Consider the following 17029-nt stretch of genomic DNA (forward strand, 5'->3'; position numbering starts at 1 on the left):
TCACCTTAACAACCTATTGCTTTCCAAATGTGCAAGAATTCTTCATGGTTCCAAGCCAATATGGCCCTTAGTTATAGTCTCTGGAGACTACAAGGGGTGGTGAAATCTAACACATTAGGAAGGCTGGCTGTGGCTGGCTGCTCTATTTACCTTTGCCTTCTTCTTCCTCCATTAAAATAGTTTTCTGGGAATACTTGAATCTGCAAAAAGCACATGCTTGAATCCTCTCTCAAAATGTATTGGGAATCTGTATAAAGATGTGGAAGCTTAGCTGGTTGCATTGTTCCCACATACATGAAATAACAAAACACTGATAACATGTCAGACAGCAAGAAGTTGGGAATTATGCTATGTGAATACATCATCTGGCCACAATGTAAGATTACCTGGGCACAGTAGGTTTGATGGTTTCTTCTGTGGGCTTTTTTTTCTCAAAGAATTCTTCGCCCAGTGTGACATCAATATGTTCCTTACTGTGAGACAAGGTAAAACCAGGCGCGATCTCTTCTTCAAACACTTTGGATAGCTGGGATGAAAAAAGAAGTAACCTTAGAAGAATAGCTTCAAAATCCAAACCAGTTGTATGCCTCTTGAAATTGAATGTATTTAATGCATTTTGATCTGGCTCTTTGGCCTTAGGTGCTGTCTTCTCATAAAAGAAGCCAGAATTGTATGCTCTTCCAAACGGGAAAGCTGATGTGTGCTGTTCTTTAGTTTTCTAATTTCAGGAAACCTCAGGCTGACGGATAGATTTATTCCTGAGCAGTTAATATTTTGACAATCTCATTTGCTAGAAACAATCTGAAAGAAAGACGGTATCCAAAATAGGTAAAAATTTTATACCCATACAAATATTTGCCTGGAGAGGGTCAGCCTGCCTGAACAGACACAGAGTCATCCAATATGGAATCATTCAGAAGATTACTTACAAGGGCCAAAAGAAAAACCAAAATTCCAAACTGCTCACATAACAATATTTCAATATTAACAAATAAAAGCAAATGGTCACTTAACTGAAGAATTAGATAATGAATATGAAATTGTGATGAAATTGAAATATGAAATATGTTGGGAAAGTGAAAGAGGGAAAGGACTGGAATGCTAATTTGAGAAACAGATATTTGCAGCGGGATTAGAGAAGAATGGAAATAAGGATGATGAGAAATTTAGAAATGAATCAGGGAGGCATTCTTTAAGAGAAAATGCCATCGTATACTGTCCCAGATCAATGGCTAAAGTGCACCTGGGGGATAATAAGTTGAGATGGTGAAGATATGCATCCCTCTCTTTTTCCAGGCCATGATCCCATAATTGATTACAAGGTCTGCTGTTATTCTTGTCAATCTCATCAGTCTCAGAATCCCATCTTCTCCCTCCTCACCAAGGCATCACAAAGCTGTTACTTTTTTTCACTCTGTGATGCATTGAATCATTCGTTCCACTCAATGCATTATACACCGGAGGAGAAGCTGAGGGTAGAATATTAAACTTGAAACTGAGCTATTTAAAATGTATACTCTGTTTCAAGAGAACCATAGTAATTTTTTTCCCCTTGCTGGGTTTGGATTCCATCTCTAGATGAAGTACTGCCTTATACTATAAAAGTCTATTGGTTGCAATGTTTCGGTTCTTGTGATATTTGCCTGGTGTCTTCGGGGATTAATTTATTCAAGACCATATGTGCCTTGCGTCTTTATGTATCTTGCAATTGCTTTCTCTGCTTTAAGAATTGCCCCCGTTAAAATTGACATCTTTTCTTGCCAAAAGCATCCTTATGTCACAGCATCCTTATGTCAAGACATTTTCAGTAACTGCCGGTATTGCTCAACCCTCAAATTCCTTTTCTCTTAAGATCTAGCCAAGTTCAAACTAGTCCTCCCTTAAGCACAGATGCCATCTGGTGACTTTCGAACCGTCTTTCTCTCTTAGTCCAATCCCTCTAAAAGGGTTGCTGTTGTGGGAAACACAGGAGCAATGAACATTAGTTATGCCATTTTGAGTTAAACAATATAAGGGCTTTATAATTATTGATAATTAAATTAATAATACCACCACCATTAATCTCTATTCTATGCCACAGGATCTTAGGATCTTAGAAACAGACCAGAATAGTGTTGGATGAAAGACTTCATTCTGATTAACAAGGGAGGAGCTATATAGTCAGAAGCAAAGTACTGGTATCTAACTTTAATCATTAAATTCTTATTCTGTGGGGTAAGGAATTTTTCCCTTATGCTTCTACTTCACTGAAATCGGTACAAGATTTTTACTTTTCAAGACAAGGATATTACAGGGATGGAGAAAAGAGACTGATTAAAATAGCCTTCCTTAACTTGGCATCCTCCGGATATGTAAAAGTATGACTGCCATAATCTCATTCTGACTAATCATTGTGAAATGTGCAAACCCACACATCTAAGGATCCTGGAGCACTGGGGAACTACCAGAGGACTGGAAGAGAGCTGATGTAGTTCCCATCTTCAAAAAAGGGAAAAAAATAGATCCTGGAAACTACAGACCTATCAGCCTGACCTCAATACCTGGGAAGATTCTGGAAAAGATAATCAAACAACAAATCAGCGAACACCTAGATGCAAACAAAGTCATCACTAAAAGTCAACATGGGTTTGTCAAAAACAGATCATGCCAGACAAATCTTATCACATTCTTTGACCAAGTGACAAAATTAGTGGACCAGAGGAATGCTGTAGATATAATTTACTTGGACTTCAGTAAGGCATTTGATAAAGTAGATCACAACCTACTACTTGATAAATAGAAAAATGTGGGTTAGACAGTATCACCACCAGATGGATTCGTAGCTGGCTGACAAGCCGTACTCAGCATGTGGTCCTCAATGGAACTGCATCTACATGGAAGGAAGTGTGTAGTGGGTTGCCCCAGGGCTCTGTTCTGGGCCCAGTGCTCTTCAATATCTTCATTAACGATTTGGACAAAGGGATAAATGGGGAACTCATCAAATTTGCAGACGACACCAAGCTGGCAGGAATAGCCAATACTCCAGAAGATAGGCTTAAGATACAGAAGGATCTGGACAGACTCGAACACTGGGCACTATCTAACAAAATGAAATTCAATGGTGAAAAAAGTAAGGTTCTACATTTAGGCAGGAAAAATCAAATGCACAGGTATAGTATAGGTGGTACCTTGCTCAATAGTAGTAACTGTGAGAGGGATCTTGGAGTCCTAGTAGACAATCACTTAAATATGAGCCAGCAGTGTGCTGCAGCTGCCAAAAAAGCCAACACAGTGTTAGGCTGCATTAACAGAGGGATAGAATCAAGATCAAGTGAAGTACTAATACCACTTTACAATGCTTTGGTAAGGCCACACCTGGAATACTGCATCCAGTTTTGGTCACCACGATGTAGAAAAGATGTCGAGACTCTAGAGAGGGTACAGAGAAGAGCAACAAGGATGATTGGGGGACTGGAGGCTAAAACATATAGGGAACGGTTGCTGGAATTGGGTATGTCTAGTTTAATGAAGAGAAGAGTGAAGGATGACATGATAGCAGTGATCCAATATCTCAGGGGCTGCCACAAAGAAGAAGGAGTCAAGCTATTCTCCAAAGCACCTGAAAGCAGGACAAGAAGCAACGGATGGAAACTAGTCAAGGAGAGAAGCAACCTAGAACTAAGGAGAAACTTCCTGACAGTTAGAACAATTAACCAGTACAACCTGCCTCCAGAGGTGGTGAATGCTCCAACACTGGAGGTTTTTAAGAAGAGACTGGCCAGCCATTTGTCTGAAATGGTATAGGGTTTCCTGCCTGAGCAGGGGGTTGGACTAGATGACCTTCAAGGTCCCTTCCAAATTCTTCTTCTTCTTCTTCTTCTTCTTCTTCTTCTTCTTCTTCTTCTTCTTCTTCTTCTTCTTCTTCTTCTTCTTATTATTATTATTATTATTATTATTATTATTATTATTATTATTATTATTATTATTATTATTATTATTATTATTATTATTATTATTATTATTCAGTAGTTTGGAAAAAGATGGATTAAAACATTCATATTTCACGTACCAACATAATGCATGCAATAAAATAACAAATAATATATTTTATTTACGTCTTGAGGCTCTCGGCTTCTTAATGGTTGCACATAGGTTTTGGTAGAAAATTTCAATCTGGAAGGAAAAAATAAGATTATTTAGACTACCAAGGAGATAAAGGCATGTGTCAAAAAATTGATCTCTGCACAAAACTAGAAAGAACACTTACATCTGAATGTCAATTTGGAAAGGAAAACTTTACAGAATACATAAAAACAACGTCTGATATAAATTACCCCAAATTACATTTTGGTAAGCAAATTATTCTCTACAAAAGCAAACTTGGTATGTATGCTGTCAATCACTTTTTTTAGAAAGAACATACTATAAAAAATAAATACTGTAGTGCTTCATTACTTTTCCCTAATAAGAAATGAAATCTGTTTTCTCTACCATAAATGTTTCATTCTTGAATTGCAACAAATTCCATCAGCAGATTGCATAAGAATCTGCTTAACATTTTTGCTGAAGATGTTTTTTTCCTGATTCTAGAGTTCAATCATTACTAATGCTTTCTTCAGCATTGCAGGAAACTAATTTAGTTTCACATTCTGGAAGGACAAGCAAGAGCATAGGATGGTTGCTGAAATAATTTGAGAGATAGCTAGCATCTTGCTTTGAATATCTATTCATCTTAAGCATTGTACAAAAGGCTTTAGTGGCCTTCTGAGGATTGTGCAGCTGTATTAAGAGGTTTATTCTAAGGTGAAAAACTCATTCTGGAAAGAAAACTTAATGTTATTTAAAATACCATGGCAACAAAACTAATATGAGCCTTGGTGGAGCAGTGGGCTAATGCCTCCTTAAGTAACACCAGCTGCCTGCAATTAGTGCAGGTTCGCATCCCACCAGGCTCAAGGTTGACTCAGCCTTCCATCCTTCTGAGGTAGGTAAAATGAGGACCCAGATTGTTGGGGGCAATAAGCTGACTTTGTAATAATGCCGCTTGGGTGTGTGTGTGAAAGCCCTAACAAGCAGGCATATACATAGAATGAAGGCTACTGCTAAGCTTGTAAGCCGCCCTGAGTCTTCGGAGAAGGGCGGGATATAAATGTAATTTAAAAAAAACTGTTTTGCTTAGGGACTCTTGTCAAAACCAGGACCTTCTGCATAAAAATAGAAAAGACATGTATTTCAGAAATTCATAAGAGAATGCTTATAAGGATTTCATCACAGAAAAATCAAGGAATCATGGAAACGTCCTCCAAAGAAATTAAAAAATTAAATACATAATAATTAAAATACAATAGGTAGCACCTATAAAAGGCCTTGTGCTGATAGTTTACCCTTCTCTCCTTAACAGACTTTTTTATGGAGAAAAAGACAAAAGAATGAAAATATAGAAAGATTATGGTGTCCAGACTCTTTCTAAAATTCCTTGAACGTGCCAGCAATAACACAAAAAGAAATACTCATCTGCAACCACTTCTGCAGAAATAATTAAGAGCATATTGAAGGACACTGTCAGGACTTCTGGTTCCTGCAAGGAGCGAAGCAGTTGAGAAGCTCAGGACTCCGTGCCCTCCAGCTGAGTTTCTCCCTGTTAGGGGACCCTAAATGGGCCAGAAGCCACCCCGGAGAGGCGGCAATGAAGGAAGGAAGTCCCGTGGACTGCAGAGAGATGGCGGTCGACCCGATCGGTCCAGGAGAAGCCTTCCAGAAACCAAAAGGAAAAAGGCTGGCTTAACTTCAGAGTCCAGCCCCAGCTGCAAGCAACAGAAGTCAAAAGCACAAATTTAAGCTGATCGTAAACAGTGTGATTGAATCTGGGTAAGAGCATTGATTTTCTCTATCCTACCTACTTTCTTGAAGGGGAGAAACTCCCAAGAAGCAAAAAAAACCCAACCCTCCAAAAGTGAAGAAAAGGGGGGGTTGCCCCCACCTTTTGGCTACCAGCGAATTTTAACCTTCCACAGAGGAACAAAATCTGAAAAATGAACTAGTGGTGACACCTACTGGTGGATGAGGATTATGACAGTCAAGGTAAAACTGGTGTGTGTGTGTGTGTGAAAATAATCTTGCCTGTGACCTTCAAAGTACAGATAAAGTAAAGATAAAGTGAGACTTGCAAACCTGAGGGAACAAAAACAATTCTGACTTCAAAGCTATTTCCGAAGTGGGGGAAAAAATCTGGACTTTTGGCCATCATGGAAAATCAGATTTATAGGAAATACTTATCAAGAAAAAATGAATATTTTTCAAGAGACATATGTAAAGCTGCAACTAATTCAAAGAACAATGATCTCAAATCACAAAGAAATTCAGAATAACTTTGAAAATATAAGTCAACTTATTTCCAATTTAAGCTTATACTGAAAAAATCCTCAGGAAAATATAGCAGAGAAGGAATAGACAAAACAGATGACTGAACATAAATTTGAGGATAGAGACTTGAAGATGGAATTCTACAAAACAAAGGAGTATGATCTAATCCAAGTGGAAAATTTTTTACAAGAAATACTAGATTTTTCAACACTACAAAATAAATTTGAGGACAGCAAAAAAGACTGAATAAAACATTCTACAGAAATATCAGGAAAAACACCAGAACCAGAGTGGCAAAAAGCGACAAGAGAAGCAGAGAGAAAAAGAAGGAAAAATATTCCTAATAAAAAGCAGTCGGTAAATGCCCCTAATAAAGATACTGACTTACCTTTTATATCTACAGCAACATTTAGGAACATATGGAAAAACCTTTTGATTCAACAAAATACACTGATTAAGAAAGATACTCAGCAAAGGGAAAAGATTAAGATGGAAACCAAGAAAATAGATGATGGGACCTATCAGAGAGAATACTTAAAAAAGAAACATTTGTTTGAATATGGTTAAAGAAATAGAAAATTTTTGGAATATATTATTTTAAGAGGGATGAATTCTTTAAACAATATAGCAGTGGTGGCGAACCTTTTAGTGACCGAGTGCCCAAACTGCAACCCAAAACCCACTTATGTACCAGCGGGTGACAGGTGGGCATGGCCCACTGGGTGGGTGTGGCCAACTGGTTGGGTGTGGCTACAGTGGCCATGGCAGACTGAGTGGGCATGGCCAGGATGGACATGACCAGCTTGATGTTCCTCCTAGAGAGGGATGCCTGTGGGGGCTGGGCAGAGATAATAATAATAATAATAATAATAATAATAATAATAATAATAATAATAATAATAATAATAATAATAATAATAATAATAATAATAATAATAATAATTTAATTTTTATACCGCCCTTCTCCCAAAGGACTCAGGGCGGTGTACAGGGCAATACAATAAAATACAATATATAAAAATTAAAAGAAATATTAAATACAGTAGCCCAATTAAATAAATTAATACAAAATGTTAAAATACCCCTAAACCCATCAGACCAGGCCGGCTTGTTCAAATAAATATGTTTTTAGGTCACGTCGGAAGGAGCGAAGGTCGGGAGCCATCCGGAGCTCCACCGGTAAATGGTTCCAAAGGTCTGGCGCGCCCACAGAGAACGCCCTCCCCCTGGGGGCCGCCAGTCGACACTCTTTGACCGACGGCACCCTAAGGAGGCCCTCTCTGTGGGAGCGCACTGGACGAAGGGAAGTTGATGCCGGCAGCAGATGCTCCCGTAAGTAACCCGGACCCATGCCATTTAGGGCTTTATAGGTCGTAACCAGCACCTTGAATCTTACCCGGAGGACAACCGGAAGCCAATGCAGTTCACGGAGTAGAGGTGTTACATGGGAGTATCGGGAAGCCACCACCACCACTTGCGCGGCTGCATTCTGCACCAGCTGGAGCCTCCAAGTAGTCCTCAAGGGCAGCCCCATGTAGAGAGCATTGCAGTAGTCCAAACGGGAGTAATATCTCACCCCCCATAATTAGCAATGGAATATTCTGAATTTCCCGAGGCGCCAGCACACACAGCCACTCAGTCTTGTCAGGGTTGAGTCGAAGCCTGTTCCTCCCCATCCAGACCCGGGCCGCCTCCAGGCAACGGGACATCACGGAGAGGGCATCACTGGGGTGGTTTGGGGTGGAGATAAAAAGCTGGGTATCATCAGCATATTGATGATACCCAACCCCAAAACCACGAATGATCTCACCCAGCGGCTTCATATAGATGTTGAACAGGAGAGGCAAGAGGACCGACCCCTGAGGCACTCCACAAACAAGAGGCCTTGAGGCCGACCTCTGCCCTCCTGCCAACACCGACTGTGAACGTCCCAGGAGGTAGGAGGAGAACCACCGTAAAACGGTGCCTCCCACTCACAACCCCCGAAGACGCCGCAGTAAGATACCATGGTCGATGGTATCAAAAGCTGCTGAGAGGTCTAATAGGACTAGGACAGAGGAACAACCCCTGTCCCGAGCCCGCCAGAGATCATTCACCAGCGCGACCAATGCCATCTCCGTGCTGTACCCGGGCCTGAAGCCCGATTGGTATGGGTCTAGATAATCAGCTTCCTCCAGGAACAGAGGGAGCTGCTGTGCCACCACACTCTCAACAACCTTCGAAAGAAAGCGAAGGTTGGAGACTGGTCAAAAGTTGTTTAAAACAGCTGGGTCCAGGGCAGGCTTCTTGAGGAGGGGTCTCACCACCGCCTCCTTCAAGGCGGTGGGAAAACTACCCTCATTCAGAGAAGCAGTTATCACTGCCTGGAGCCAGCCTCGTGTCCCCTTCCGAGCCAAATAAACCAGCCAGGAGGGGCACGGGTCCAATAAACAGGTGGTGGAGCTCAGCTTCCTCATAATCCTGTCCACCTCTTCCGGAGTCACAGGGTCGAACTCCTCCCAGATGACATTGACAAGATCACCCATGTTCTCACCGTCAGACTCTGCCCAGTCGGAGGCCAGACCGGTCCGGATCCGAGCGATTTTGTCTGACAGATGCTGGCTAAACTCCTCGGCACGACCCTGCAAGGGCTCCTCCCTCACCTCCTGATTCAGGAGGGAGCGAGTCACCCTAAACAGGGCGGCCGGGCGATTATCTGCGGACGTGATGAGGGCAGCAAAGTAGTTTGACCTCGCTGTCCTCATAACCGCGAGGTAAGACCTTGTAAAGGACCTTAGTCGCAATCGGTCGGATTCAGACCGGCTAGACCTCCAACAGCTCTCTAGGCCCCGTCTCCGACCCTTCATCTCCCGGAGCTCCGCGGAGAACCACGGAGCCCACTGGGATCTGCACCGGGTCAGGGGCCGCATGGGTACAACTTGGTCGAGTGCCTCAGTGGCTGCCTTTTCCCAGGCTTCCACTAGGGTCTCGGCTGAGCTGTGAACTAAGGCGGCAGGTGGGGACCCGAGGGCCGCCTGGAACTGCTCAGGGTCCATTAGGCGCCTGGGGCGAAACCATCTAGTTGGTTCAACAGCCCCACGACGGGGGTTGGCAAAATGGAAGACCAGCCACAGGAGATGATGATCGGTCCATGACAGGGGCGTAACAATTGGAGAGCCCCCACCCAGATCATCCAACCACCAGCCAGATAGAAAAATCAAATCGAGCGTGTGACCCCCCCCATGAGTCGGGCCCTGAATTACTTGCCTCAGGTCCATGGCCGTCATGGAAGCCATGAACTCCCGAGCTAACTCAGATGATCCCCCCAGGGATGGCAGATTGAAGTCACCCAAGATTATAAATCTGGGGAACTCAATTACCAACCCCGAGAGGATATCGAGAAGCTCAGGCAGGGCTGCTGCTATGCGACTAGGCGAAAGGTACACAAGCAGCAAGCCCAACTGAGCCCTAGGGCCACATCTCATGAGGAGAGACTCATACCTGGCTATTTGGACAACGGTGGCCTCCTGCGGACATAAGGTCTCCCTCACGACTACCGCCACACCCCCGCCCCTACCCTGAGCCCGAGGCCGGTGCAGCACCCAAAAACCCGGTGGGCAAATATCAACCAGGGGGACACCTCCCTCTGGGCCCAACCAGGTTTCTGTGATGCAAGCCAGGTCCGCACACTCCTCCTCAACCAGATCACGGATGAGCGGGGCCTTGTTAACTACGGACCTGGCATTGAAATACACAAGCCTGAGCTCGGGTGGCTGCTCATCCCTGTTCCCGGGACCACGGGACGAAACCAGAGGGTCGGAGCGCATCACCGCTTGAAGACAGCGGGGACGCACTCCCGGGTACTGATACGGCCCTCTGTTCGAGCATCTGCTGCCATTCCCTAACGTCGTGGGAATAGGTATTCCCACACCCCGCTCCGGGGGCCCTGCCCAAGCCCCGTCCGACCGTGATCTATTCCAGGCCTGGCCTGAACAGCGAATGGTGGACACCCCCCAAAGTCCAACCAAGAACGCAAACCCTCCCCCCTCCCTAACCTTATAAAATATTTAGATAAGAAACAAATCAGGAGCCTCTTCTTAAATTTATACAAGGGGTTCCTGTCCCTACCCAACCATCTCTCAGGGTCCCAATGATTGGGCCCGTCATCAAGAGGAGAAATAGAAAAACAGGCGGGTCACACCCAGGAAGGGGGGGTACCCCTGAGAGCGAGTAAATCTGTGCTGGAGTAGTGTAAACAGACCATAATTGTCCATGAGGGTCCAGCAAAGGCAAACCCATAGTTAAAAGGAGGATCTTAAATCAGAGGGTAAATAAATGTCCAGTTGGGGGAGATCCAGGGGTTCTCTGGTGGGTAGGGCAGTAGGCAGGAGGGCGTCTTGCTCAGCAGGTGGAGGGGCATGGGGGAGGATCCTGAGCCCCGCAGCTCTTCTGAGGGGGGGAGGAGGAGAGTGGGGAGGGGCTGTAGTGTGATCGGAGCTCATGCCTTCTGCTGCTCGCCATGGCTCTGCTTGCCTGGCAGGGCGGGGGCACGTTCATGCACAGGGACACACATGGGGCTGCTGCTCGCTTCCCGTGCCCTGCTGGGACTGGGCTGGGCGCGGAGCCTCCTCACGGCTTCTTCCCCTGTGGACATCAGGAGCCCACACCCCAACTATCACTTGTCCCGGGGCGGCTGCCACCATCCCACACTCTCCAACCCATCGCTGGCCAGCTATGGCCTCTCTTTGGGCTCCCTTGGCCTCCTATCAGGCTGGGGCTGATCTGAATTCCCGTGGGAAGCCCTGTGCCTGTCCCCGGCCAGCCCTCCTCCTCAATCCTCCTTCTCCTTCTGTGGGCGGACCGCAGCTTACTGAGCTGGGCGGCACTTCTCCCTGCATGTGTCCTCAGACAAAGGAGCCAGGCAGCCATGGCTCTCACTCTCCTCTGGCCTCCATCTGCCTGAGGCCCGAGCTTGGCATGCCCAGCTGGCCAGCTGAAGAGCATGGGATGGTAGAAGGTGCCCCGGGATGAGCGGTAGGTGGGGATGGTGTTCCCAAAGTCCCCAGGGGAAGAAGTGGCATGGAGGCTCTGTGTCCAGTCCAGCCCAGCCCCGGCATAGTACGGAAAGTGAGGCAGCAGCCCATGTGCGTCCGACCCAACCCTCGCAAAGCGCTGTTCTCCCGCCACCCCGACCCAACCCTCGCAAAGCCCCAACCAGGTTCCTTTCCTCCACCTCTTAGCAGCGGCACTGAACAAGAGGCGGCAAACAGCCAGTTTTGGCGTGATGCAGCCGTTTTCTTTTTCTTTTTTTCTCTTTTCATTGTTTTATTTATTTCTTAAGAAATGTAAAAGGGTGAGATGGCTTATATGGAAAAAATAGTGTTAAATTTGTAAATGTAAATGTAATTAACTTTTGAGAAAATCTTCACCAGCAAGAATATCTAGAATTTGGTGGGAGAAATAAACTAAAATAAGGATTGTAACAGGATTTATGATGAGGCAATCAGAATGATTGAATAGAAAAGAAATATACTAATATGATTATTATTTTTAGGAATATTGGAAATATATATATATATATATAATTGTTATTTATCAAAATAATAAGAATTGTATTAACCCAATGCTTGGAAAAGAGGTTATTTTGGGGAAAGAGGAAATCAACTAAAATTAATATGTGGAATACGGATTATAGAAATTAATTGTTAATAATTCTTTTATAAATGTAACCCAGACAATGCACTGTTCACCAATTACTGAGTGGAAAAATATCAATAAAATATATTTTTTTTAAAATGAAGGACACTGTCATTACTTTGTTGCTTTCACTATTAAATTTGTTCCTACAACTGGCTTCCAAAGCAGGACACTACAGACCAGCAAGTTTAAAAATGGATCCTGAATAGGGGCACAAATTGGCCTGGCTTCAATTAATATAGTATCAGATCTGAGTAAAATGGGGAAAACTCTGATAAAGTATTAAGAATATTTAATAGTACCCAGCAGGATTTCTCAAAAATGAAAATACTCCACACTATAATTCAGGATATTTGTGTACATATCATTGGGCTGACATAGTAAACACAGTATAGTGGAACAAGTTTGCAACAGAGAGAATTTGTCCTGAGTTTCTATACTGGAAATGGTGCTAGGAATAAGCAGCATAGTAGGCAATTTTGTAAACGGTAATATATTTTTCAGCAACTGGTGATCTGCACCCATGTACATGTATCTTTATATGTAATGGACTTCAGATTGATTGTGGCATCACATCCTTTCTGGACATACAGACTGACACAGATGTGTCAAGAATGGCAAAAAGAATGTCTTGTTTGACCATGTGCCCTGAAGAATACTGACCGAAAACAATTTAAAATTCACAGCATACACATAAAGTTTTATATCTTGCACAACCCTTGCTTTTGATCTCCAGGCACAATAAACTTACCTAGAACTATTTGAAGGATTTAACTGGACTTTGGACTGGTCTTTAAGGATCCCTCCCAATGATGGTTTTCTAATATGGGGGAAAAAACATTGTTTAGAAAGGATTAAAAAATGTCTTCAAATATCAGGCCTAAAATGCAATTGGTCATTAAGTCTCACCAGTATTTCTGAGCCTTCTTGACCTGAATAGAACTGGTGTTTCTCAGCATTAGAATTTAAATGTTGATAAAATCCATTTCTAAATTATACATTTGTCCTCTCTGGCTCACAGCAATGCTACAGTATTCCAAGTGTGGTCTTACCAAGGCTTTATAAAACATTACTAAACTTCACATGAACTTGATTCTATCCCTCTGTTAATGCAATCTAGAATTGCATTGGCTTTTTTGGCTGCTGCTGCACACTGCTGGCCCATATTTAAGTGATTGTCCACTGGGACTCCAAAATCCCTCGCACAGTTACTACTTTTGAGCCAGGTTTCACATAATCTGTACCTGTACATTTGGTTTTTCTTGCCTAAGTCTAAAACCTCACTTTTCTGTACACTGAATTTCATTTTGTTAGATAGGCTCAGTGTTCAAGTCTGCCAAGATCCATCTGGATTTTGAGCCTATCTTCTGGGGTGTTGGATATTCCTGCCCGTTTGGTGTCTGCAAATTTGATGAGTTCCCCTTCTATTCCTCCATCTAAATCATTTATGAAGATGGTGAAGAGCATTGGGCCTAAAATGGAACCTTGGGTATCCTACTGCTTACTTCCCTCCATCTTATGTACAGTAGTTCCATTAAGGACTACTCATTGAATGCAATTTGTCAGCCAGTTGCAAATCCATTTGGTGATGATGCTGTCTATCCTACATTTTTTTTAGTTTACCAAGAAGTAGGTTGTGGTCTACTTTATCAAATGTCTTACTGAAATCCAAGTATATTATGTCCACTGCATTTTGCTGGTCCACTAATTTAGTCACTTTGTCAAAGAATGAGATAAGATTCGTTTGGCATGATCTGGTTTTGATAAACCCATGTTGAGTTCTGGTTATAACTTTGCTTGCTTCTAGGTGTTCACAGATCTGTTGCTTGATTATCTTTTCCAGGATCTTCTGAGGTGTTGATATCAGACCTATTGGTCTGTAGTTTCCTGGATCTGTTTCTTCCCCCCCCCCCTTTTTTTTTAAAGATGGGAATCACATCAGCTCTTTTCCAGTCCTCTGGTAATTCTCCGGTAGTTCAGGATCTATGAAAGATATGGTTCAATGGTTCCGAGATCACGTCTGCCAACCAGTCTCAAAAGCTTCAGTCTCAAAACATAAACTGAGGGACATTCCTTTTCATGTTTTTTTTCTTTGAAAGTTACATTACATAAAAAAATACATAATTATATTTTTAGTTATTGTTTTTTAATATAATTATTTTAGATTTTATATGTAATCACTGTCATTTTCTTGTAATCGAATTTGAATATTGGAATACATTCAGAGTCACTTGGAATCAGGTGGCATATAAATTTAATATATTATGGTTGTTCATACAGACAACTAAATGTTTAGACTGGATTTATTTTTAATCCACTGATCAAGTCTTTCCCAAGGACCTGGGATAGGCAGATGTTGATGTTTGATGGTGTTAAAGCTATTGTCTCAGAAAGCAAAACTGCCAAGTAAAGATACTTTTTGCAATTGACTGATGGTGATTTTGTCAGTGCTGATGTTTTTTTAAGTAGTGTTCCATATGTTTTGAAATTGTTTTGGAATAATAATATAATATTATATCTGAATAATATACCTGAATTCCAATATTATACCTGAATGCATATCACAGAAACAATTAATTTGACAGTTACATACATTCTACAAACAGTTTATGGTATGTCAGGAATCAATTTTCCCAGGCTCCATGTAAATCAAAAGGAACTACCGGTAAGTGAGGTCCTTGCCATTTACTTGCTTAAAATATAGCAGGGGAGCGGGTTCCTTGATGTTTCTATAAATCATGAGGACAATTTAGGTTTTTAGTGGTTCTGTTATGTGTGTATTTCTGTCAGGATCATGGGCAACAGTATTGCTCTCAGATTATCTGACAGCAATACTGTTACATAAGATCCAAGTTTTCATATGCTCTGGGGATGAAGTGCTTTCTCTCTCACACAGACTTTTCTACCAATTGTATATTATTTCTTCCCCGTCATAATACAGTATTTAGTTACTCCTTAATGAATGATTGGAGAGATGATCTTATGTCACTCTTAAGCACATACTGACTTTTCTGATTTGGAAGTTGAGTTGTTTTGCATTTCCCCAAACTAAAATATGGCATGGAGGCCCCACAACCCTCTCAACCACTAACAAAACACTTATGGAGATTCTGGGGTTGTTCAAATGTTCATAGTTCAGCAACTGAGAAATTATTGACCTTTACAGGTATACAACTCCATCCCTGTACTTTTACTTACTTGGGCTTCTGATTCAATGAGCCTGCTTTAGTTTTTACAAGTTTTTTAGTCCTTCCTTTCCAAGGATCCCAACAAGGGCAGTATAATAAGGGAGCTTGGGACATAATCTTCTGATTTTGAAAGTTGTATGTCAAGAAACCTGCAAGATGAAAGACAAAATAGATCTTCATAATTTGAAGACTTATCCTACCAAAACGTGCATCTAAGGATGACATGTATTTGTCTGATTTTAGATGGCCGGGGAGGATGAGTTTGGGGGTCTAACTTCAAATATGTTGAAGAAGTATGCTAAAGCACTATAGTATGTGAAAACAACTAAATAAAGTTTCTTCTGCCACACTGAATTTGAAATTTGAACCAAATTCCAACTCATCTTCCTTTAAAGTACAGACTAATCGAACTCTATGGGAAATACATTTGGGAAGTCATCTTGAAAAATTTTTGAGCAGGAATAATTTTTAAATTGCTGAAACCAGAACTTTTTCTTTTGGGACTTATGGGTAGCCAATTAGAAAAAAAACATCTGAAAATGTTGGTTTTGCATATGGTGATTGTAGCAAGGTTATGGACAAAGATAGAAAATACTGAACTATTGTAATGGAGGAATGGACTATGAAGATGATGGAATTTTCAGAAATAGCAAAACGTACCTGTTTGATCAGGACAAGACAAGTACTTTTATTAAGACTGGAAACCTTTTGTGGATTTTTACTGAAAATGTAAAAAAGTGATTTTATTTTATTTATTTTATTTTATTTTATTACATTTATATACCGCCCTTTCCCGAAGGACTCAGGGCGGTTTACAGGGTGATTAAAACAAAGATACAAAAGTTAAAAACAGATTAAAAAAATTATATTCGTCCCTGCATAAGTAAAACCCCAGTTAAAATTAAAATTAAAACTAAAAGAAGAGCCAGGTCTTCAGGTCCCGGCGGAATGAACGGAGGTCGGGGGCAGTCCTAAGCTCCACTGGCAGCTGGTTCCAAAGGGCAGGCGCACCCACTGAGAAGATTTATGGCGATTTATGATTTGCTGATTAAAAAGAGTTGAATTTGGAAAAAAGGAAACATGATGTAATTTTAAAGAGGTGTGAGGATCTACGTGCCTGTAACTTCAGTAAAGAAGCTTGGAAGTTGTTTTTCATATATCTTTTTTTCCTCTCATACTTTTTATTGAGTAGTGGGCTTCAGTAGGCAAGGAGCAGACCAGCATAGCTACATTATTTATTGACTCAAACTATAATGGAGAACTGCAGGCAATTGCCTGTAATTTATACTCTGAACCCACAGGGCCTTCACCAATCACAATACTTGAAAAACCCGCCCAAATATGAATGTTCCAAAATTTCCCTCAAAACAGTTGGAGTTAACAGTCAGGGTCATCTCAAGGTTAGTTTCATTTTAGCTTCACAAACAGTTGGAGTTAAGTTAGTTTTATTTTAGCAAGGATTAACACAACTTTATATATATTCAATACATAACACTTTTCTTACTTTCTCACTTCACTTTTTATTTTCTTTAATCTTTATATTATGTTTAGCTTTTATATGTGAGAATTTCTTTTAAAAAACCATCATTTTTAAACAATTTTTTCCACTGAAGTCTTTTTACAAAGTTTTTTATACTGAACCTTTCGAAAAGATTCATCCACTCTTGAGGTGGCTTACAATACTTAATATACACAACAGAGTTCATTAGGTTTAAATAAGAAAACTTCCAAAAATCAATTTTAAAATACTTTAGAAACCCAAGCAAACTTATAAATAGGCAGACAGCCCTTGCCTTTGGAAACAGAAGAGTGGGGCAGAAACC

At 41.6% G+C, this 17029-nt stretch overlaps 1 protein-coding gene across 1 annotated transcript in view; it reads right to left on the reverse strand.

Moving 5' to 3' along the window:
* The window catches only part of FLACC1 (flagellum associated containing coiled-coil domains 1), a 36392-nt gene extending 20968 nt beyond the window's left edge, over positions 1-15424 (reverse strand). Inside the window, exons 1-4 of the mRNA XM_081342406.1 lie at positions 15217-15424; positions 12770-12838; positions 4095-4152; positions 387-526 (exon numbers count right to left, since the gene is read on the reverse strand). Of these exons, the coding sequence (XP_081198532.1) occupies positions 387-526; positions 4095-4152; positions 12770-12838; positions 15217-15386 (437 nt within the window). The 5' untranslated portion in view covers positions 15387-15424. The remainder of the gene's footprint in view (positions 1-386; positions 527-4094; positions 4153-12769; positions 12839-15216) is intronic.
* Positions 15425-17029: the final 1605 nt, after the last annotated feature.

The sequence above is a fragment of the Vipera berus genome (genome assembly GCF_964194415.1).
Source record: "Vipera berus genome assembly, chromosome: 1".
Lineage (NCBI taxonomy): Eukaryota > Metazoa > Chordata > Lepidosauria > Squamata > Viperidae > Vipera > Vipera berus.